The sequence below is a fragment of the Gasterosteus aculeatus genome, chromosome 17, assembly GCF_964276395.1.
Source record: "Gasterosteus aculeatus chromosome 17, fGasAcu3.hap1.1, whole genome shotgun sequence".
Taxonomy (NCBI): Eukaryota; Metazoa; Chordata; class Actinopteri; order Perciformes; family Gasterosteidae; genus Gasterosteus; species Gasterosteus aculeatus.
In genome coordinates, this window is record NC_135705.1 from 21044730 (window position 1) to 21067658 (window position 22929).

General features: G+C 51.1%; 1 protein-coding gene across 26 annotated transcripts in view; it reads left to right on the forward strand.

Moving 5' to 3' along the window:
* Positions 1 to 22929, forward strand: part of foxp1b (forkhead box P1b) — a 121028-nt gene that overhangs the window by 89580 nt on the left and 8519 nt on the right. For 8 of the 26 annotated variants that reach the window (XM_078092545.1, XM_078092536.1, XM_078092544.1 and 5 more), the window contains 9 exons: positions 1134 to 1271; positions 1401 to 1511; positions 4353 to 4503; positions 9270 to 9477; positions 13735 to 13842; positions 17679 to 17766; positions 18919 to 19002; positions 22374 to 22578; positions 22660 to 22736. In XM_078092545.1, coding sequence (XP_077948671.1) covers positions 1134 to 1271; positions 1401 to 1511; positions 4353 to 4503; positions 9270 to 9477; positions 13735 to 13842; positions 17679 to 17766; positions 18919 to 19002; positions 22374 to 22578; positions 22660 to 22736 — 1170 coding nt within the window. The remainder of the gene's footprint in view (positions 1 to 1133; positions 1272 to 1400; positions 1512 to 4352; positions 4504 to 9269; positions 9478 to 13734; positions 13843 to 17678; positions 17767 to 18918; positions 19003 to 22373; positions 22579 to 22659; positions 22737 to 22929) is intronic. The other 18 variants (XM_078092549.1, XM_078092539.1, XM_078092548.1 and 15 more) reach the window with 3 other exon arrangements.

The following is a 22929-nucleotide window of genomic DNA, read 5'->3' on the forward strand; positions in this document are numbered from 1 at the left end:
CCTGCTCGCGCCCGCCGCTGCCAATGAGCGACGTAGCGCGTGCGTCCTGGGCGGGGCCGGCGCGGCGACGCTAACGGAGAGCATCAAAGCCGGCCTGCTCCATTTCATGGCCGAGCTCTCGCCGCGTGTCCTTCCCCGTACACGCTGTTCATCATGGCTCGGCTTTATCAATCCCTGAATATCGGCACGTGTCAGAAAAGGCCCCTTAGTCAGCGCTCGAGGTCTTTTTAAAACCGCTTTCAGAAAAATACATGAAAAATTCAAAGGGGGTGTCAGTAGCCGGGAGGCGGGCGCACAATTTGGGTAACCTTGGTGGAGGCGGACCGTCACTGACGGACCGTCTCAGCCTGAGACGCACACAAGCACACCTTAACGCACACTTTACGCACCTACATGACTAACGTGTGCCGAGACGCGCGGCTATCCGACCCGGGGAAGCAGCTTTTAATGGCATCGCACATGGCGGCGGGTGAGTGGCAGCATCCAGACACACTGCGAGTCCCCGCCGCCGCCGGAGCAATTAAGGCATCGCGACGACTGTCAGTGTCGCAACGCATCACTTGTTTGTGAGGAGTCGTGCACTCGCACCATCTTCTGCCGGGGGTCATTTGAGGGGGGGGGGGCCTGCGTGTCCGCGCGGTGGCCCATCCCACAGGCGCTCCGCGTCGTCACGACAACAGACCGCCGCCAGCGGCCTCCCTGGTGAAGGGTTCTCACGCGACCTGCCCCGCCGCGTGCGATGAGCGAGCAGTAGCCGCGTGGTTGGTTTCACATTAGGTGTTGAGGTGTGTGTGTGTGTGTGAGAGGTTGGAGGAGAGGTTGTTTGGGTGGATGCGTGGTCCACGCCTGGACGCCGTGTGTCCTTCAGCCCGCCTCATGTGCTGTCGTGGGGGTCCGAGCGGTTGGATCGTGTGTGTTTGCTGGAGGCCGCGTGCAGCTCAACAGCCAGGCACCATTTTGTATTTGTACATCGGGTATTTATTTGTAGTATTTTGGAGAGCACGATCATTTTTTATAATTTCATGGCTGATCTCCTGTGGATCGGTTTGCCTTTTGTCTCCTGCACCAACTCTGCACCGTATTATCGGACTCTTCCCCTTTTGACGTCATCTGGCTTCCGTGTGTCCCACCAGGTCCCAGTTTCAGTGGCTATGATGACGCCTCAAGTGATAACTCCTCAGCAGATGCAGCAAATCCTTCAGCAGCAGGTCCTGAGCCCTCAGCAGCTCCAGGTTCTCCTCCAGCAGCAGCAGGCCCTCATGTTACAGCAGGTAATGTGCATCGGACGCTCGCGTCACAGACCTTTACTACAAACTTGTTACAAATTCAAATATCAAACAACGCAGTTTTCTTTGTGACAGACTTTCACTCACATGTCGCCCGTTGCGTCTCTTCTGCAGCAGCAACTCCAAGAGTTCTACAAAAAGCAGCAGGAACAGCTCCACCTCCAGCTCCTACAGCAGCAGCCACAGCAGCAGCAGCAGCATGCGGTCAGCAAGCAGAGTAAAGAGGTACGCTGACGTCACCGCCATTACCAAAGCCGTCGGCCAGACCGAGCATGCAAGGCGTGTGTGCTCCCTCCCTCGACCCCATCTGCTTCCAGACTGCGGTTAGAGTAGAGCGGGAAGGGGTCAAGTGCTCTCATGCTTCTGATTAGCATGTCAGACCCGCTGGATAAACGGCTGACTGATACAGTGCTAAATATACAGGGTGTCTTTCTCCGTGGAGCTGGAGCCTCGGCCTCCAGATGTTGTTGTGTTGTTTCTTGCTGGCAGGGACACAAATGTCGTATGCAACAAAGAGACGGCCGCTGCTGTGCGCCTGGTGTGGGACGTAATGGAAGGCGGGGGCTGGTATCAGAGAGGCTTTTCTCGGTAATTAACATGGAAATGGCAGAGGAAGAGAAGGCATGTAATTGTGAGATATCAGTGCAGAGAGCGCTCGCAGCTTTGTTGCCCGTGTTATTTTATTTATTCCCCTCCATCCTCGCTCTCTCTCTCTATAATATATATATATATATATATATATATATATATATATATATATCTCGGTCCCTTCAGTACAGCGGGGTTTGCTCATCGGGCAGCAGCTTAATGCGTGTTAATGAGCAAAGGAGGCGTCACTGGACAAAGCAAGTTGTTATTGCGGTCAGAAGGAGTTCAAAGACGATCCGCGGAGAGAAGAAATAAGACGTTTCGGCTTTCGTCCGCGTCCGAAAGGAGTGGAGGAAGCGCAGTGAAATGACGGCGGGGGCTCACGCGCGCTCGCTCACGCGCCCGCGTCCTGTCGGCGCCCAACTTCAAAGTCGCAGCTCCCTAATTAATGAACTGCGGGTTTGGACGAGTGTGTGGTGTGATGCTCCCATAAATCAAGGTGACAGCAGAGCTCCTCGGCCTCAGATAGGGCCTGTCACCGAGTCGCATCTGATGTAAACACAAGAGGAACGGGGCAGAAAAGAGTGGGGGGGGGGGGCAATTGATCAGTGGAATGGAGCAGGAGAATAAAAGAAAAGCCAACTTTTGAAGCATATTATGTATGATCACAGGAAGCGGATGCAGCCTCGAGAGGCTCTCCCGCGCCGACGATGTTTTCTTTCTCTTCTTCTCTTTTCTTTTTTTTTTCCATTCGCATCTCAAGCAGCCATCAAAAGACAGAGTGAGAATTATGCAGCGACTCCCCTGTGGCTGCCAGACAATAACCCCCTGTTGTCGCTTTGTGCCTCTTTTATTTTAAAGACATCAGAATTGAGTTTTTCAAAGATCTTTAACTTTTATATTTGAAGCTTGACAATAAAGGCCTGCCAGTGTCGCTCTTTATCATTTGTCAGGGACTGTATTTTTCTCCCCCTCGTGCCACTTCTTGTTAACCTCTTATTTGGTCTATTGGTTCTGGGGGGTTTTAATGTGTCGGCATGCTGGGAGCGCACAGGAGCTCCTGTCAGCCGATGGGACGGGAAGAAGAGAAAACATGTGACGGGTACGGAGTCAAATTCATTCGAAATACTCCATTCTTTTCTTCAGTCTTTTTATTTAGCGTTTTTGATGAAAGACATTGTTCCTCGCGAGCCCCCGTAGCCGCCGTCTTTGTGTCGGGCTGTCAGAACAGAAAAGCACTCAAGACGTGAGAAACTTTTCTCTCACCGAGAACAAAAAAAGAACCCAAACCCTCCTGGTGAACAGAGATCAGAGGGGATCAATATTCCCCCTCGGCCCCACATGAGTGCGTGAACCTCCGTGGTTACTCCTCGATTATGACCCTCCGCTGTCAGAGCGCCTTCCTCGCCCTGATTGATCCAATGAGACGCCCCGCTCGCCGCAGTGGACCAGCGCAGCCCACAGCTTTATTTTTAGTGATGCTGGAGCGGCCGGGTGGGGGGGTGGGGGGGGGGGGGGCTTTGACAGGCTGAACGTGGGCTGATTCTGAGCCGCCAGCCAGGGACCTGACAGCCGCGCCGCCCGAGACCTTTTTCCTTGTAAGCGCTGGATTGTGAGACGTAAACAAAGTGGTGTATCCTGTGTTTGGTAACAGGGCGCGGCGCACAGCTTGGCAGCGCCGCCCCCCCCCCCCTCTCCCGCCATACAACTGGCCTTGTATACTCACAAACAGGCCGGCAGCATCCTGTTGAGTCTCCGGCATCCTTATCTGTTAGACTACACAAGGTGACCGGCTGAGTCGGTGAGTTCACCGTGGATTCGCCGGGAGAAGGAACGAAAAGGTGAAGAAAGTCAGCGCTCCTCTGTGACCTTGCTGTCTTGATCATATCCCTCGTTTGTTGTGACTCATAGCAGATTGGGGAGATTAGGTGATTTCCTTCTATTTATTATTCAGACTTTTCCTTTTCACACAGAAAACGGCACGAGACCTTTTCATTAGAAAAGTTCCAAACCGCCACATCACAGTTAAATCAACAACACGGGGATCAGCGTGGCTGAACGGCGCCGGTGCGTGTGTGTGTGTGTGCGTGGGGGGGTGGTTGTATCCCTGAGCTCAGCGCCGCGCCTGGGAGAGTTGCTATGGTGGTTATTAAGCTCTCTGATTTAGTCACATGTTGTTTGCTAAATTATGAATGGCTGTAATTAAATTCCTGTGGCTCTTATTATGAATGATTAACTATGTTGTTTCATTGTTTGTCATTTGCCTCCCGACTCCTCGTTAATTAACACAGAAAGGGGGGAGAGGGGGAGACATAACACACTGGGTCCAAAGCTCTGCATCCATTCACCGGTCCTTTGAATGAAGACGATTCTCCACAATCTAAGAATAAAAACACAAGTTGACTCTTGTACTTCTACGGTATGTCTTTCTATGCATGTGTGTTTGCTGATGATGCCCCTGTGTGTGTGTGTCTCCAGCAGCAGGTGTCAGCGCAGCAGTTGGCCTTCCAGCAGCAGCTCCTGCAGGTCCAGCAGGTCCAGCAGCAGCATCTGCTCAACCTTCAGAGGCAGGGGCTGCTCACCATCCAGCCCGGACAGACCGGCCTGCCGCTGCACTCCCTCACTCAGGGTCAGTACCCGGCGCCTCGCCGAGCTCACATCGCCTGTCATGTATCTCTGTACGTCCGCAGCGGTTTCACCTGCCGCTGTTGATGCTCCGCCACAGTAACTGGGACAGATTCATTAAGCCGCAGCGAACAAAGCAAACGTCCACTGTGCGCTGCTGCTCCCTGTTTATCGGGGGTGAGCTGTTGAGAACGTCCGCGCTTTGTCCTTGAGCCCTGCAGCCTGTGATTGGCATCCCGGTGGCAGCCTCCTTCAGCCTGGAGGGAAGACTGGATCTATTGTTGGCTAAACTGCCGGTGAACCTGTCATTGTGAAACGGCTGTTACCCGATAGGGAGTCAATACGTGCCGCTTGGCCAGGAAGTTTACGTCTTTATTTATTCTTTGATATTGTGTCAAGGAGTGGCTCCCCTTGTGACAAAGACGCCGTTATGAGGGTTCTGGAACATGACATTGACTATTCATTCCGGGCTTAAACAAACGGTTTTGAAATAACAAGATAAGGGCGATAAGGCGCGCAGGGCTCGCTGGGTGCGCTTAGGTAATAGGCAAACACAAACACGGCCTGTACAGTGCTGTTATTGTTTGGACTGGGTATGGAATCACTCATCTACCCGCAGTCGATCGCCGCGGGCGCGGGCGCGGAGCGCCGCTGACTCGTGAGCATGCGTCGCTGAATTGCTCCGTGTCAGAAATCTGGCAAACGCGCACACACCCCCTGAGCAAAGCATTATGTGGCGATGCGCCAAGGCAGCCTCTTGATGGATTTCACAACGGCCCCAGAACATCCTGTTTATAGTGTGTCACCATCAAACACCCCCGAGGCCTCTCAGCTCATGCCACGGGTAGGTGTGTGCACTCGCTTTTACCCCGTCGGGCGCGAGTCCACGTCCGCCGAGCTCCGCCGTTAACTGCGGTCAAACAGCGGTTTCTCTTTCATCTCGTCACGTGCTTCGTTTCTCCAGAAGTTGTGTCAATACCTGAGGAAAGATGAATCATGGGCGCCTGCTGCCGTCTGAGGCTGAACCGCGCAGGAATCACATGACCACCAACTTTAACTCAGGGACCAAGACTGAAGGGAATTTCTTTCACCCAGCTGGATTTCAGTTGTTTGCCCGGCGAGTCGCTGACGGCGGTCAGTTTGTTGTCGCCGTCCGTCGATGGTTAACTTGCTGCCTTGGACAGCTGTTCCAACACTTAGCGCTCAGTGCTCCGGGCCCGCGCTTTGTCTCCCTCTTCTACACGTTTTCTGCTCCGCTGTTTGCAGTTGTTGATGACCTTTCTGTTTTCCACATCAATAAGCTCTTTCATGCCCCAGTGGAGCGGGCCTACGGGGTCTACGGGGGCCTACGGGGCGCGGATCTTATCTGCAGCACTCCAGCTAGCGGTTAGCACTGCGTCGGAAGTAATGAGTTGATCTGCTCCGGTTGGGTCCAGATGATCGTGGGTTTAAACTCCGGGGCAGTAGAAAGTTGGCGTGACGTTTAAAGCTGCTGATTTTAATTGTAATTGATTAGAGTTTTTAACGCGATGAGACGAGACGATGAAAAGGCCAAAATGTTGTCGGATATGAGGTCAGGAAAGAAAGGCAGGAGCCTCTTTGGCTCCGTTAGCTGCTGTAATGGTGCCTCATTGCTGCTTAGCGAGTCAGATTACACGCACTCCTTTATTTAGTGTTTCCCAACAAGCAGCGGGCTGAAGGAATGCGTTGGAATCGGCCTCTGAAACGTTTGATAGCGCTAATTAAGTATCAACTTGCAGATAACGCCGCCGACTGAAAAACAATTGCTCACATTATCCGCAGCAAAGATTTGTTCCTGTTGCCGTAAATTCTTTTGACAAAGTCTTGGAAGCGGCCAGACGGTGTCTGCTATAAATTACAACAATGTGTTTGGGGAGGATCACAACCCCCCCCCTGGACCTGATGAGTGGGTCACGTTGTTGTTCAGGTGTTGCGTGTTTGTCCCGTGTTCATGCTCACACTCTCCTTGTAGCACCACATCAGTTAAGCTGTCTGGGGGGGGAGGGGGGGGGGCAGTGGGGACGGCGACAAGACAAATTTGCCGGTAAAACGAAAGCAAAGAACGTGGCGAGCCATGAAGTGCTCACAGCGCGGCGGCGACAGCGGCGGGTGACCCGTCAGTGATTGAAACGTCCCGCAGTGGACCGCTGCATCAGGACGGGACATATTTCAGGCCTAAGGGGTGTGAGGGCCGCACATCAGCGGGCCAGTGATTACGGCAACATAAACAGGGGGGCAGTAAAGGTCCCAGCCCGACGGAACAATAAACTAATAGCGATGTCACCGAACCCCCCCGCCCTCCCCACGGCGCCGCGTGTGAGAAGTAACAGCTTGGTTTAAAGGGCCCGGAGCTCTGGGGGCCATTTTTTATTTGGGGGATGATGGCCTGCAACTGATGTCATTATGAACCTTAAATCAACTTTCCGCCTGCTCGAACACGGTCACCTGGGTACAGCGGGACAAGGACGGGAAAAGGTTGAAGAGCTCGGCCCGTCTCCTCCCTGCAGAGGCACAATCGAGTTGAGAGGCCGGTGATCAATCAAGTGTCCCAACAACATACATTTTTTAAAGTGCTGGTCCGTGTTTCCCGGGCCGTAATGAGTGGAGTAGTTGTGTTGAAAAATGGAAAGAGGGGAGATAAACCAATCGGGCATTGAAAGGACGGACGGGCCGGGGGACCCGAGGAAGACGATGTCCAGACGTCATTATGTGTCCCGCAGTAATCAGATGGAGAGCAACTCAATGCGTTCTGCCCAAAACAGCAAAACATCATCCCCTCCGAGACGCTGGTGTTGTGTTATTGTCATCTCACGTCTGAGGGGCCGAGGTTACGCGTGAGGAGGGGGCGGGCGCTACGTCTCTCATCAGACCGCTCCACATCGAGTAAACAGCGGCGCCGGGGTCACCAGGACCGCTGGGTAATTGAGCCGGCGCGGGCCGCCCTGTCAAGCACATCGGCTAAAAATACTTCCCCCACTGTCACCGGGCACCGGGGGGGGGGGGGGGGCAAATGATTATTCCCGCTGTCGGAGCGCAGGACACTCGCAGCACCAGTGACCTTCCGCTTCCAAACCAGCCGCCACAGAGGAAAGTTCTCCTCGCAGCATCGAGACAACAGCGGGTCCTTTGAAGAAGCGGGCGAGGACGAGCGCGCGGCGGATCAGCGCGCTACAGCACGAGCGCTAATATGAAGCGTGTTTAGCCTGTCATGGACGTGCACTTCGATTAGGACACATCAAGGCGCTGAGGAGACTAAGGGCCGGGCGTGTTGGGGATATTCAAGTGAGGGAAGAACGTGGAGAGCTTATTGATTTGTCCTGTAATCATTTCCTGCTCTTTGATATGCAAACGATCTGGTGTGAATTTACAGCAATCCTATCAGACTCATTTCACAGTGGTGAGCCGCTCGTCTCTCCAGAGTCCTCCGCCTCATTAGGCCAATGTTCTCCATTACCAGCATAATTAAAATCTTTAGGAGCTTATCAAATTAAAAATACTTTTTTTCGCTGATCGTATTGAGATCTTCACCTCGCCGTTATTTTCCACAACAGGGATGAATTAAGACTAAGCATTTTGCACACAATGTGGTGCTTGAAAGGAGCACTTCTGGTATCTGTCGAGCGGGTGATGAGAAGCGGGGACGGGGGGGCGCGAGGGGTCCGGAGAATATAAACCCCAGAAGATAAGCGTGTGCGAATTATCTTTCATTCGCCAGTGCTCATTTTGAGAATGGATTTAATTAATTGTAATGTTAAATGAGCAGCCTTGCCCATTTGCTCCGTGGTTAAACTCGCCACGTATCCGAGGGCTTTTTTTCTCGCCGTGCTTCAAACGCGCGGCTTATTCAAGCACAGATTTACCGTCGCTAATGCAAATCCACACACACATCCCCCATTAGCTCCCCCTGAATGCTGTTACAATCAGGGGTCTCCAGACGCTCGGCGTTTTGACTGAAAAATACAAAATAGCCAGAGATTCTGCGCCCGTGAGGCTTAATCTCATTTTTTACACATCGGCAACAGACGCAGCGTAGTTGGTCACACGTGTATTGTGCGCCCAACAAAGACACGGAGCGAGGGGAGCACAAACACGCCATTATCCTGCTCCGTCCCGACTGCGGCCCTGCGTGTCGGCGTCGCTGTCACTCACGGCCCCAAAGAGGGAAAGAAACACACAAGAAATGTTGTCTGTCTTCAAGGGATCCTTCTTTTCTTGTTTCTCTCAAAGGGCTGCGTGAGCTGCAGTGTGCTTGACTCGTTAAATGAGCTTTAAGTCTTCTGTGTCAATTGGAGGCGGTGCAGAGCTTTAAGTATTTTGCACATTAATGCGCTTTTGAGAATATTACCCCCGGGTCCCGTTTCCCAGGGAGGGGTGGGATGTTTTCTAGTGTCGCTATTGTAAACTTTTTTTTCTTCTCGTGTATGTTTTGCGACGCTCCGTTGTGCGAAAATGATGGTGATTATTCGGATTTCATGCCTTGTCTGGGTGTTAATTATTTACTCTGGGCATGAAATCTGCGTGAATGCCACGGATTTGTGTATACAAACACGCTCCAGATCACAGGGAAGAAATCGGGAGGAGGTGGCGGAGCGGGGGGGTGCGGGGGGGGCGATCGTGCTTTACGCTGTAGTGGAATATGTTCTAATTAATACTGCGCTTTGTTTACAGACGCTTTGATTTAATTAAGTGATGAAGAGGAGAGCTGGATTAGCTGTTAATTGATTTAATTATCCAATTTGTTTGTCTCAGGCATGATTCCAGCCGAGCTGCAGCAGCTGTGGAAGGAGGTGACGAATGCGCACGTGAAGGAGGAGCAGCACCACCACCACCACCACAACAACAGCATCAACAACGGCCACCGGGGCCTCGACCTGTCCTCCCCGGCGACGCCAAAGAACCCGCCGCTCAACCAGCACGCCTCCACCAACGGGCAGTACATGAGTCACAAGCGAGACGGGTGAGTCCCGCGCTTCCGTTTCATGTCGCGCGTCCTTGTTCTCTCACGTCGCACAACGAGGGTCAGCGGAGACACACGAGCTGCGTGGTTGCTTTTTATGCAGCGAGAGCCTTTGAAGGCGCCGTCCCTCGGCTTATTTGTCACCTTCAACGGGTAATTAAAGAGTCTTCACTGTGCTCTTTGGTGTAAAGCAAACAGAAGGCCTTTTATATGTCCCCATTTAAACTAGCAATTTCTCACAGGGCCCCAATTGATAGACACGTCCCCACAGACTCTGCCTAATTCAGAGTGTGTAAGTATTATTTTCATTAAGGCCGGCGCAGTGTTCTATGTGCCTGGACTCACAGGAACACCTGGAGGACTGGGACCAGCGTGCCGTTAATAGGGGGGCGTTCAGGGCAACCTACCCCCCCCCCCCTGCCCTGGTTTCCACCAATACAGCTGTGACGCTTCTGAAAGTCAAACCAGTTCCAGGGCAACTTGTTGACGTGAATCATCGCCTGTCACACCAAGAAAAACAAACGATTGTGTTGTTATGCGGCAGTAACAACGAATCGTACGAAGCGTATCGTACTTCTCACAACCAGGAGGACTCACCCGTCAGGGGGGGTTTGCTCCCCCAGCGTCTTTAAGGGGGAATTCATTTGCTTGTTTTCTTGCACCAAAGGTCTTTGAGCGGCTGGTGAGGAGCCTCCAGGCACCTGCAGCTCACGCGCAACATCTGACTGGTGTTACGCTCATGCATGTTTAGCACCGAGAAGCAGGAGGCCTTTGCAGCTGAAGAGGGGCTGCTGGTGGGGGGGGGGGGGGTGTAGAGAAGATCTGAGGCCTTTGGAGAGGAAACGCTGTGATCTGCTGACGCAGGATAGGAAAGGATAGTAGTTTCTTTTGAAGCATCGGTGGCCGTTACCTGCGCGCACTTCTTTTTACTGTCTTACAAGACAAACCGAGACACAAAAATGGGCGTCAGTCGCTCCCACAGCTGACGGTTTCCACGCGCTTCACGTCCTTCCTCCACAGTCAGTAAAGAAGAACGCAAATCGCAAGGGAGGGTATTGATTCGCTCCCTCCATCACGCGTTGTCGCAGGCGAGCAAACAAGGTGAGCGTCGATGGGAAAAGGCGAGAATCCGTCTCGCTGAGGGCTGCATGAAACATGGGGGGAGACATAATGCGAGAGCTGGCAGCCCCTCTGCCTCGCGCCGACTGCCAGACATTAAAGAAGATGTCAACAGCAGTTTAACACAAGCTTAAGTGAGGAAGGCAGCCTGAATATTCCCTGCAGGATCTTAGATCTGTCAGAAAACCAAGCAGGTGATTCTCATGCAGCCCGTCTGCTGGAGGGAAGGTGGATTACCTGCACACCTCCTGATACAAAATGAACACGCTGCTTATTGATGGTGCGAATTTAGATCCACGCTGTCAATAATACCTGCGTTCGTTTTTTGGAACCCTTCAAATCCCACAATTCATCCAGAGCTCCCCCTCCTCTCCGTTCGATGACTCCATTCTAATCAGACACCACGGGAAGGGAAATGAAATATTATTAAGTTCGCTTATTCCAAGCGCGGCTCTGAGAAAACGTCTGTGTTATAATCCAGGGATTTGAATAATCAGGTTGAAGATAATGGGCTGGGCCGGCCGGGCCGTAAATAGAGAGCATCCCCTCATCCTCCCAGCGCTGAACTTAATGAACTTTTAATTGATGCGGTTTGGCGAGTCCTTTTGTCATGCAACAGAAACAAGCCTCTCTGCTGATGGGCCTGTTTTCCCGGCTGGCTTCAGATTGGTTTACAGCAGGCCCTAAGTACCGTGTAGTTAGTTTCATGTGTCATATAAAATCTGCCCAGGCACAACGACGCCTGCAACTAAAACCTTAAGTGCATCCACAGGAATCACTCACCGGCTTTGCACTTCCGTCTTAAGGAAGGAGGAGAAATTCAATCACTGCCGGCCTGACACACGGCGAGGACGGGGGCTCGTGCATCGGCTTCTCCTTGTGTTCGCGGGCCGGGATCTCCGGTACGACCCGGCCCGAGTCACTCAATCTGTCGGTTGGTGCCGCTCGCCGGCATCTGCTGCACAGACCGAGATGTTTCCCCCCCCAGCGGGCCAGGTCATCTTTATTCAATGATTTGCTTATTTAAATGAAATGTGGCTGATCTGTATCTGACACAAATTCCCAATACAGCGCTGCATCAGCTTTGTAAAGGAGGAGGGGGAGGAAGTATCACAAAGCACTTGGCCCACTTTTCTTCCCAACAACCATCAGTAACCACAGCTCGGGGACTGTAACACGGCTATCTGTTAAGGAGATAAATAATCAGATCTGGCACAGCACTCGTCTCTCACCAGAGGAAGAAACAACAGCTGATGGAATCATTTAGGGTGAACTATGCAGTGGCACCGAGCAGAAGGGGAGCATGGAGCTTCTCACACATTGGGGTCAAATCTTCCCTCTTTATTTTTTGTCTCCGCTCATAGATCAAATCCATCGGCACGCGATGTCATAGATCATGACTTGTTCAGGGCCCCGAGCGTCTCATCAGAAGAAGTGCAGTAGAAAACAAGTGGCGGGCGGCTGTCGGGAGTCAACCTTTCCGTCCGGATCTATAGGCGCTGCAATGCGCCGGCTCCGCTCAAGGAAGCCGATGGCACGTTTTTCTTTCCCCTCATCGCTGGTACGAGATCACTCGCGCGTTCCTTCCTCCGGGCTGCCAGGCAATAATAACATCCTGACAGAACCTGTCCCGGCTGCAAGTCAAATTTAACGCAACGCGGGAACCGCGCAGCCGTTTCCTTCATTGCTTTATTTCCCTCCCCCTGCAACGCCGTCTGAAATGGGAGAACACCCCATGAATCCTCCCCTCTCCTCCCATTACACTAATGCAGCTCATTTGGTGTAAATTCTGTCATTTACTACTGTTTAGCCATCCGGCGTTTAAAGGGGCTCTTCTGGCGCCGGCCCCTCGCAGCGCTCTGCGGCCACTGAGTCCCAGCGCTCTCCACATTTCACTCTCCTATTAACACAGAATTAACCAACGGGCCTGAACAGAAAAAGGGAACAGTTTAAATTAAAAAGCAGCGTTACCTTCAGCGGTCCACGCGGTTCCTTGTTAAGAGCTCATCATAACGGCTCGTCCGCCATCTATTCATTAGCTGTCTCTAAACAGGGGGCTTAATGCAAATGCATAATTCATTATTGAACACAGAATAATACAAATTCAGACTTCTAGAAGAGGGCTGGTGGGGGGGCTGCTAACCACGTTCACGAGTGCTCGGCTGCATGTAATTATCACATGTTATGAACGACTCCTCAGTGAGTGATTACAGCACACGGGAACCTGTGACGTCCCACCTTTACTAACACGGACCCCTTTAGCCAGCCCCCCCCAGGCGCACTAATTCATCCTTACGTTAAACGCTTTAAATCGGGGGAGACGCGCATTTCTTCCCCTCCGCTCTCCGTCCGACGGCGTTCCCCTGAAGTACTGGACGTTGTCTCTGTATTGAACACGTGTGTATGGTTCCGGCGGTTGGCGGTATTCTCACATGGCGGCGCCTGTAATGAATCTACGGCGTCTCGGGGAGCGGCGCTCAGGCTGGAGGAGCGGCGGCGGCGGCGCGCTCTCCAGAAGCACAGGTGGCGGCGACGTCGGCCGCCCCCCCCCCCCGGGCTCCCTGTAGCTGGAAGGGGTGTGTCTTGTGAAGCGCCGCGTCCATATGGCCTGTTGTCTCGCCCGACACGTCCGCCGCACAGGCCGCTTCCTCTCGGCGCCGGCGGCAGGACTCGCCGCGGCCTGATCCTCTCGCCATGTGGAGGATGTTGTGGAGGTTCTTGGTTGGCGTCGGATGGATACCAGGCGGGAGGATGTTTACAGGGAAGGTGCCTGATGCTTTTGGGGGGGGTTTATGTCACGGATCACTGTCCTCCAGGTGACCCGTCGCATATGATGCAGCAGTCGGAGCGAGAGACGCCCCCACGCAGTCCTGATCAAAGTCACCGCAACATGGCTCAGTGATACTAAATAAAACCATATTGATCCGGTCGCAGCGTGAGGAGCGGACATCACGCAGCTCCACACAGATCATGGCGAGGGTCCTCATGTGGAAGCTGCACACACACACACGCACACACACACACACACACACACCAGCTTAGCAGGAGAACCCAATCCTCTGCGACCTTGGACTTCTGTCAACAGAAAGTTGTATTAACGGCCGCCTCTCTCTTCCGCCCTGTTGATTTGTCTTCTAGGTCCACGCTAGAAGACCATTCCCCCCACAGCCACCCGCTCTACGGCCACGGCGTCTGCAAGTGGCCCGGGTGTGAGGCGGTGTTCGACGACTTCTATTCATTCCTCAAGTGAGTAAAGTCCCAGCCAGGAGGCGTCGGTTGTTCTTTCTGTCCTCGCGTTGAGCCGATTGAACGTTTCGTGACCCCCAACCCACGACTACGGGGGCCCTACAGGTGCAGCCGGTTGTTATTGCTGAGTGTGGGTTGACAAGGGTACCGAGGCGGGGTCTCCTTCTCAGAACGCCATGGGCCTCTAATTCCTGTGATAAGTGCAGTTCCCATGGTGACGGGGGCCGTTTTTCCCAAACAAACAACGGTAGGATGTTTATCTGTGGCAGCACACACTGTGTGTTTGCCCTTGTCACTGGACGGGGGGGTTGTGTGTGTGTGTGTGTGTGTGTGTCTTTCTTCCTCCAGCCTCTGTGACTTGTGGTGCTGTTTGTGGCACCTCAGCGTTACAATGAACCACTAAAGGGCTTTGAAGCATCTTTCCAGGTGGGAACCGTCCAGCGTGACGCGGGCCTTTGTTGCAGCGTAATCCAACACATAACAGCGCCATGGTTACGGGAAGATGAAAACATCTGCATTGTGGCAGCAGATCAATGGCCCGCTGTCACCAGGATTAGTGGCACTTTAAACACGATATGACACAATTCCATAATCCTAAAACAAGCACTCAGCGAACGCACACGAACCCTGCAGGCGCAGCCATAGGTGCTACGGGGGGGATTGGGGGGGGGGGGCTGGAAGTTTGACCGTCAGTCCACATTTAAAAATCCTCTTTGCTGTTTTCTTAAATCTACTCTGAGCGCAGTTTCCCAGCGTAGTCATTAAACCACGGATTCCACACACGGACGCACATTTCAGCTCAGGGAGTGTCCTCCTAAATCCGTCAGTATTTATTGTATTCTGACATCGCCTCAGCCTTTGTTTATGGATGACAGGGGAATTAAAGGCAGCTCTGCCTTAAACAGTCAGAGTGCACGCTGCGATGTTGTTACACGTGCTTTTAACATGGCAACATCTTGTTTACTTTAGTTGCCTGCTTGGAACATGTTAAGAAAACATTTTGGGGGAGCGTCTCTCCACAAAGCCGCCTTTGTTTCGCAGCGGGCGAGAGCGCAGAGCAGCTCAGCGAGGTGTTAACTCTCAAACCCCTTAAGCGCTTCCACATGAAACCCGCCGGCCTGCAGGAACACTCGCAAACACAAAACAAAGAATGCATCAGGCAGCTCTCCGCAGGCCGGGGCGATGTTGAAAGTATAAGCGGAGGTAGGTGTGTGCAGTCAGCAGGACGCGCTGTGAAACGTGGGGAGCAGATTTCAGCCCCTCGTGCCAACAGCAACAACCAACACGGGGCGCAAATGTTGTTTTAAACCCTGCGTGTATTTGTTCTGTCTTTTAAAGAAAAACATGACATACCTACGTGCACGATCTCCATAAATACAAAGCGCCAGATCCCTGTTCCTGTTTTCGGGGCCTTGGGCTCACAGGAGGGGCGGGTCCGTTCACAGCCGAGCCCGGTGGTTTTTTTTATGAGGGTCAAGACCCTTCTCTTCAGAGTCCAGTCCAGAGGTCAGAGCTAGTGAAACACTGCAGTGCCATCTAGTGCTGCAGCGTCTGGTCTGCTGGAACCACCAAAAGACCAAATATAAAATCATGTAGAATATAAGCTGGAACCCTGTAAGAAAAGTGACTGATTATAACACTGGGAATAATTAGAAAAGGGTTTTAATGCATTTTAAATGTAAATACTACTGTAAAGATGTGTGCCTGCTCATTTAAAAGTCCACAGTGAAGAAGATAAAGCGTCCTCAGAGACGGCCTTAAGCTCCGGCTCCGGCCTATATAATTAGAAAGAAAGAGGGAAAGAAATCGCTAACTAACTGGTATGTAGAAAAGGGCGAGGTGTTACCGGCATGTCTGTTTAACTTGTTTTATTGCGGCAATTTACATTAGGAACTGTCATCCTGCCAGAGAGCTTTTAAAAGTGGCTTCATTTGAAGTCCAGAAAGTGACACATGCCAGCGCCCATCGCCTCTCTCCATGTCAATTCCCCGCATCCTGCTCCCGTGTCCGACGCTCCTCCCAAGGCTGCATTAGGGCCATTTGAATATTTCATTTCCTATTAATTATGCACTGTGACTCTCCATGTCATTAGAAGAAATAAAGTGGAATGTAACAAAGGGATGAAAAGAAGCAGGCCACACGTCTCCTACGAACAAGGAAATTCCAAAGCTGCTCACGTAGGCCACCCTTCATTGAAAATTCAGTCTGTGCCAGTTAAATTGAAGTTGAAATGTCTTTACCTATTATTTTCTTCTTTGAAATTTAGTAAGATGTCCTGAAATGTTTACCAGTTTCATTCTCCAGACCTACTTAATTAAAGGGGCATTTATTTGACTCAAACAAATGGAACTGGAACGTGAAGTCTGAATTGATTTCAGCAAAAGGGGCTATTAGCCAAAGCTTTCTTTGAATACGCCTTTTTAATTTAATTTTTTGCCACAATAATTAACTAGAAGCGTATGTATGTACCAACACACAATAGGGGGAGTGTAATCGGGGGGGATGGGGGGGGCACATTTAAATCATCCACCTCAAGGTTGAGAATACTTCAGCTGAACAGAAACCTTCACATTTCAAGCCGAGCACCATCAATTGTCCCCCCGCGCCCCCCCGGACCGCCCCCCCCCCCCCCCCCCCCCCTTCCCCCGGACCGCCTCCCCCCCCCACCAACCCCCCCCCCCCCCCCCCCAAAGCGCCACCCGCCTCCCCCCCACCGCTGCGTGTGTCTGTGTGGTGTCTCCAATGCGTAAAAGGCAATGGCATCAAATTTATCTGGCTGTATCGCCGTCACAGGTCGACTCTGCTGTTTTTTGATTTGCAGTAAACGACAAAAAAAGCGCATTTGAAGAAGGCGCGACACACACACACACACACACACACACACACACACACCTCTCTTCCCCTCTGCCGGCGCCACGGCGTGCACACAGACATGCCTGGTGACAGTGACCTACATGGTCACCGAAGATGTGATATAATTTATGATATATATAATATATTGGATCCATTAGCGAGCATAATGAAGTAGTGAAATGAAAGGGTATTTGTGAAATCAGTTCAAACATCCTGCTCGGATTATGATTAAATGATTAATGAAATGCCCCTGCATAAGCATTTTCAAACAGTAATTCATGCGGCGGCTGATAAAATTCCTGCAATCATATTTCCTTCACTCGTGAACCTTATCTCCACCATTTTATATAAATCACAGAAAAAGGAGGAGGAAAAAAATACCCTGTCTGCTACGCAGCGAGCTACTTATTTAGATTAGTTCTAAACGAGCAGGAAAAAGGGAACATTGTCCCCTGTATAAAATAATCATGCATAATTAGATCCATAATTCAAGTTCGCCGACAGATCCCATCTCCTCGTCCTGTTGTCCTCTGCATTTGGTCCGGCTTCCATTTGAATTCTCTTAATTACACAATTAAAGGAAAAAACACAAAGAAAAAGGCGCCCGGATCCGAGAAGGGAGGCATTAGGCATCCGGGCGCCGGAGCACAACGCAGCAGAGGAGTCCGACCTGGAAATCTTCAGTCGTCCCTCTTGTCTGCTGGACAGAACTGCCATGAAATAGAGTCAGTCACTCTCATACGTTAAGAAGCAGCATCTTCCGCTTCTGCAGATATTGGATGCCGAAGCTCTGTGTGATATTCCCCTTCGTCTCTGTGCGTTGGGACAGAGACGTAGGGGACAGAGACGTAGGGGACAGAGACGAAGGGGACAGAGACGTGGCGCCATTAAACCACGCGTCTTTTGTTGTTTCCCACATCTAAAAGTCTGCCAAAAGTCAAAAGTCCCGACTGACATCAGCTCTTTGTGTGTTTGTTTTGCAGGCATCTTAACAATGAGCACGCCCTGGATGACAGGAGCACGGCCCAGTGTCGGGTGCAGATGCAGGTCGTACAACAGCTGGAGCTGCAGGTATTGTCTCTGTTTGTTTTGGCCCAAATATTTATGCGTCTTCTCCTCCTGACACACGTCTGATATCAGCCGTGGGGACGGCTCGCGGGACGGGAAGGGGCCACGCAGGCCACAGAGTCTGTGCATCTGCATGTAACCAGTCATTAAAAAATGGGTTATGTATGCATGACAAGCAGGATATATGAAGGGGCCTGGGGCTAAGTAGAGAAGATAATTGCATTTTGAGTTTTACTGGATTTTCAAGTTATTTATGACTCTTAACCGTGGCAGCAACAGTAAAACACTGGGTGGAATGACTGGGCAGCACAGTGTGTTATAGGCGCTCAATGTTGAGCGGCCTAAAGGAAAGATTATTGCAGCCCACCGAGGAAAAAACCTTTTTATAATCAGTGGTTTTAATATCTCTTTCCTGTGTGTGACACTTCATTGTCTTTCTATATAGCAAAGAGAAAAGTCTGCACTTAAGGTAAAAGTCAGATGTTTGTCTGTGTGGCAAATGACAAGTAAGATCATTTATTTGTTAGTATTAAGGACAAAATAAAACCAACCAGCCCATAAAAGAGCATTTTTATAATTAGCTGCTGCTACAGTTGCAAAGTGAATAAGGATCAGATGTATTTCCTTGTAGATTTCACACAGTTTCACATCTCTCTCCCCCAAAAAGGCCTCATAATGGGTGTAAATCCTGGTTTCTGGACGTTAACACAATGAGAGCGAGAGAGTTGCTCAAACATTACACCACACCAGCGTCCTGTTATTTCTGCTCTGGAGGCGTATTAGAGGGATGGAGCGGAGCTTTACAGACACAGACTCCCTCCGCATGCAGCCCATCAACATAATGTGAGCTGGCAGGCAGGACAGCGCTGCGGCTCGACAGGTAGAACGGGCCCGGCCTGTTATCGGCGGTGGAGGCGCTGTACATTTTAACCTTGAAATGGACTTGAAGTGCCAAGTGGTTGACAGCTTCCAAAAGCATTTTTAAAAGTAAATAATTATACAGTGCCAAGAGGGGGGGGGGGGTTGGTTTATTCGAACAAGCACTTTGGGAAAGATGCCTTCACTGCAAAGGGGTGTTGGGAATTCATAAAACTAGAGAAATCGATTTCTTTGTCTCCGTAGTTGATAAAAACGTGTTCTCTCTCCTCGTTACAGCTGGCGAAAGACAAAGAGCGTCTGCAAGCCATGATGACGCACCTCCATGTCAAGTCCACGGAGCCCAAAGCCCCCCCACAGCCGGTGAGCAGCCATCCTGTCATCTCCCCCGTCCCTCCCCCGTCCTTTTGTTCCTCTTAATTGGCACACGTGTATTCATTAATCCCTTCCTCCATCTTCTTATTTATCTGCTAAATAAAAACAGCTGTTCTCTTGAGGGAGGCAGTAAATATTGTTTGCACCACATCTGCTGACATCCGAGATTCAATTTGGTGCCTGTGATGAACTGGATGCTCGCGCTGTAACAGCTTCAGAGCGCCGGGTCTGTTCGGCCAGACGGGAGGGAGGAGGAAAGCACATCAGTGGCAATAAAATATGCTGAATTTAAAGGGATAATTTAACCTTTATTTTTAGGCTTTTAAAAGAAAAGTTACAGAGGTGCTATGTGCCAGGTAACGTAAAATATAGGAACAATTTATTAAAATACCAACGTGATATTTGTGCAACTTTGTATTGGCGGGAGGAGTGAAAAGGAAAAAATATTAAATGATAAAAAGGGATTCAAATAATATATTATTTTTATAACTATAAGATAAAACATCTTAGTTTACTAGCTGATGTTTTTGATGATCTTGATTTAAATATTGACTCTTCATTCATGGTAATTTAACAGTAATTAGTAAAATTACATTAAGTAAAAAGTAAAAACATCTCCCCGTCATTGTGTGAGCTGAAGTTTTGACCTAAATGTTGTTGATTCACCCAAATATTGTCCAGGTGAACAACTGAACTTTTGAAAAAATGCAAAAGCAGATCCATTTATTATCTCCGTGACACATTCCAGGCGTCGTGCTTATCACTCTTAATATACGCCACGCCATAAAGCCTCCTGTTAATCCCCGTCCTGTGGGGCCGACGGCTTAACATTCAAGTGTCTGCGCTATTTTGTCATGTTTAAGCAGCAGGCCTCGCGCCATATTTCAGTCCGTGTGACAGTTAATTCTGACATAGTTTTACTGCAGGGCGTGAATCTGAAACCGTGCGCGGCGCTCATGCGGGAGTCTCGTCTCTCAGCACGCCGCGCAGCTTGGATCATTTATTTACAGTCAGCGAGAACGTGGCAACGCAAAGCGCCCGGAGACGTCGCAACGACAAAAGGCCGCCTGTGTCGCGCGCACTGATGGGGTGGATTACAGTGCAGAACGAGGGGTCGGGTAGCAGATAGCATCTTGACTTCACTGCCCCCCCCCTCCCCGGCCCCCCGGCATCAGAGCTCAGCGCTCAACACGAGCTGGGATTTTTATTCAAATAAATAGACTCTGCCTGCTGCGAGCCGCTACCAAAGAACACGTCTGATTCGGCTGTGGTGGATTTGCACAGGTCAGCGCGCGTGACCCCGCTGAGGTTTTTGCCACTAAAGGAAAAAAGGAAGCCTCCTTTGAGCAGATGCAAAATGAAAAGGTTCTCGCAGCCGCCTGGAGAAACAAACGGGTCCTTCCAGTAATTGCTAGTTTCTGCATTTCTGCCCTTCGGTGCTGTTACGTTTAATAACGCTGCGTGTGAGTAGTCAACTGTCACGGCAAAGTAGCTTGTTTACATTTACTCATAATTAAAGACAAATAAACTGATACCGTGCATGAACGCCGACAAACGGATGGGATTCATTTTGCTCCTCTGAGGTGGATGAGATCAAAACAAAATGTGCCACATTAGCAGTGTGTGTTTCTGTCCGCCTGTGCACGTGTTTTTGCCAGCGTGTGTGTGTGTGTGTGTGTGTGTGTGTGGGGGGGGGGGGGTCTGCTCTGCACTCGGTGTCACTAAGCATTCTTGTCAGAAATCTGACCTTTTACTCCATACATAATTAAGGAGGGACTTTTTGTTTATTTTCTTTAGCAGCTTGCCGAGTCAAAGCCAGTATAATTAGATCACCAATTACCATTTAATTAATTTCAGACTGAAGTCTCATTTTGTGTCGCACTGGAGTGAGCCCAAATGGTGAGGCAAACAAAGGCGAGGCTATTACCAGCCTGTCTGGCCTATTGTGGAAGCCTTTCTGTGTTTATGGCCGGGGAATATGGATGAAACATGAAACAAAGGCCGCTAATCCACAGGAAGAGGAGTCAACACGGCGGCCCCCCGTCTATTGATAGCATTGTGTCAGAAACACGCGAGCCCGAGTGTGATTTATTTTGCTCATGATTCAGAATAACACGTCTTCTGCTGCTGTTGGGGAGCATGTGCTCTGTGGTCCGTGCATCCCACAGTAATCCAAATTATTTAGGCAGACGATGCCAGAAGCCATAGTTCAGCCCCACAGCATAAATAGACATTGTGAGGAGTTGGACCCATGTCTGTGGAAGTGAGACAATAGGAAAGACCAAGTATTGGTCCACATTTATTTGTTGAATAAAAAAAAAATGGAATTGATGAGAAACCAGAACATTGAGTCTGTGTGAAAAGAGACGTGTCGTATCTGTAGTTCAGACGTCTCCTGTCCGCCTTCAAACCCTCATTCAGCTCCACAGGACGATCAGCTGGTCTCGGCGGCCGGATCCTCGTCCTGGTAATCAACAAATGATGTCCAGGATGAGACGTGTCCTCTCACACAGTGTCCCCAGCTTACAGTCTGAACTCATGTTTCATTTGGATACTGGCCTCCTTTGGCAAATTAGCAATTAGGACAATTTTGTGGGAATATGTATATGTGTCATTAGTTTTCCTGCCAATTAATAGCTGGAGCAAGCGGGGTCACGGTAGCATTTTCCACTTGACTGCTGCGGCGGCGGCGCGGGCAGCCGCTGCGAGCTACGCTGCACCTTTTGGAGCACTCGCCGTAATTAGTTTACCTTGCAGCCATTATCGCTTAAGTCCCGCCTCCTCGTCAGGCCGGCCAACCCGTCGGCATTCACGGGCGGCCAAATACTCTCCTTCCAGGGGAAACGGCCCTGATGATGGAGGTCAGTCAGATACAGCCGTTAATCATCGGATCACCTCCATAAGCAGCTCCTAATTAGAGCCCTCACAATACGATTCCAGCTTGTAATTAGCCCAGATTGGCTCCTTCCTCTGGCTGCCTTGTTAGCCGCGGGTGAGACACACGGTGGCGTCTGTCAGAGCGGCTCGGGCCGCCCATCTTCCTCCCTCCGCTCAACCCCTCGCCGGTTGCCATGGGTGGATGGGGAAGAAGGGGGGCGGTTGTCCAAACAGGGCAAGAGGGACAAAAGATTAAACAAAGGCGGTGGAACAGAAAAGCCGGGTGCAGGCCCCCCGGGAGGGAGGGAGGGAGAAGACGGGAGGAGGTGGGGAGCCGAGCTGCCGGCCTCCGAAGGCTTCCAAACGTTTAGCAAACGTTCATGGATCATCTCTGGGCGCGTCCGTAATTAGCGGGGAGACGCGTCGTCAACGAGCCGCCGCCGGTCATTAGAGGACTAACTGTGTCTTTTCTCCGTTTGCAGCTCAACTTGGTGTCCAACGTCACGTTGTCCAAATCGGCTCCCGAGGCCTCCCCTCCTCTGAGCCTGCCCCAGACCCCCACCACCCCCACGGCGCCGCTCACGCCCCTGTCCCAGACGCACTCCGTCATCACAGCCAACAGCCTCCACAGCGTGGGCCCCATGCGGCGCCGCTACTCCGAGAAGTACAACATGCCCATCTCTCCAGGTACTGCGTGATGACGGTGACGGACGGATCCTCGTGGTCCTGCTGCCCGCTGACGCTCTGCGTTTGTCCCCCTGTGTGCAGATCTCAGTCAGAACAAAGAGTTTTACATGAACGCGGACGTTCGACCGCCGTTCACATACGCCTCACTAATAAGACAGGTAAGGACGCCGAACACATTCGCACACCGCGCCGCTCGCAGCGGGAAATGCAGCGTTCCAGAAGCCACATGACTGCATTTGCTCCACTTATTTCCGCCCTCGCTCCTCGTTAAATTCCGAATGCAATTTAGACCGAAGAGCAGATTAAGCATCTTCAAATGAGTGCAAGAATGCGTACGGGATTCAAAGAAGA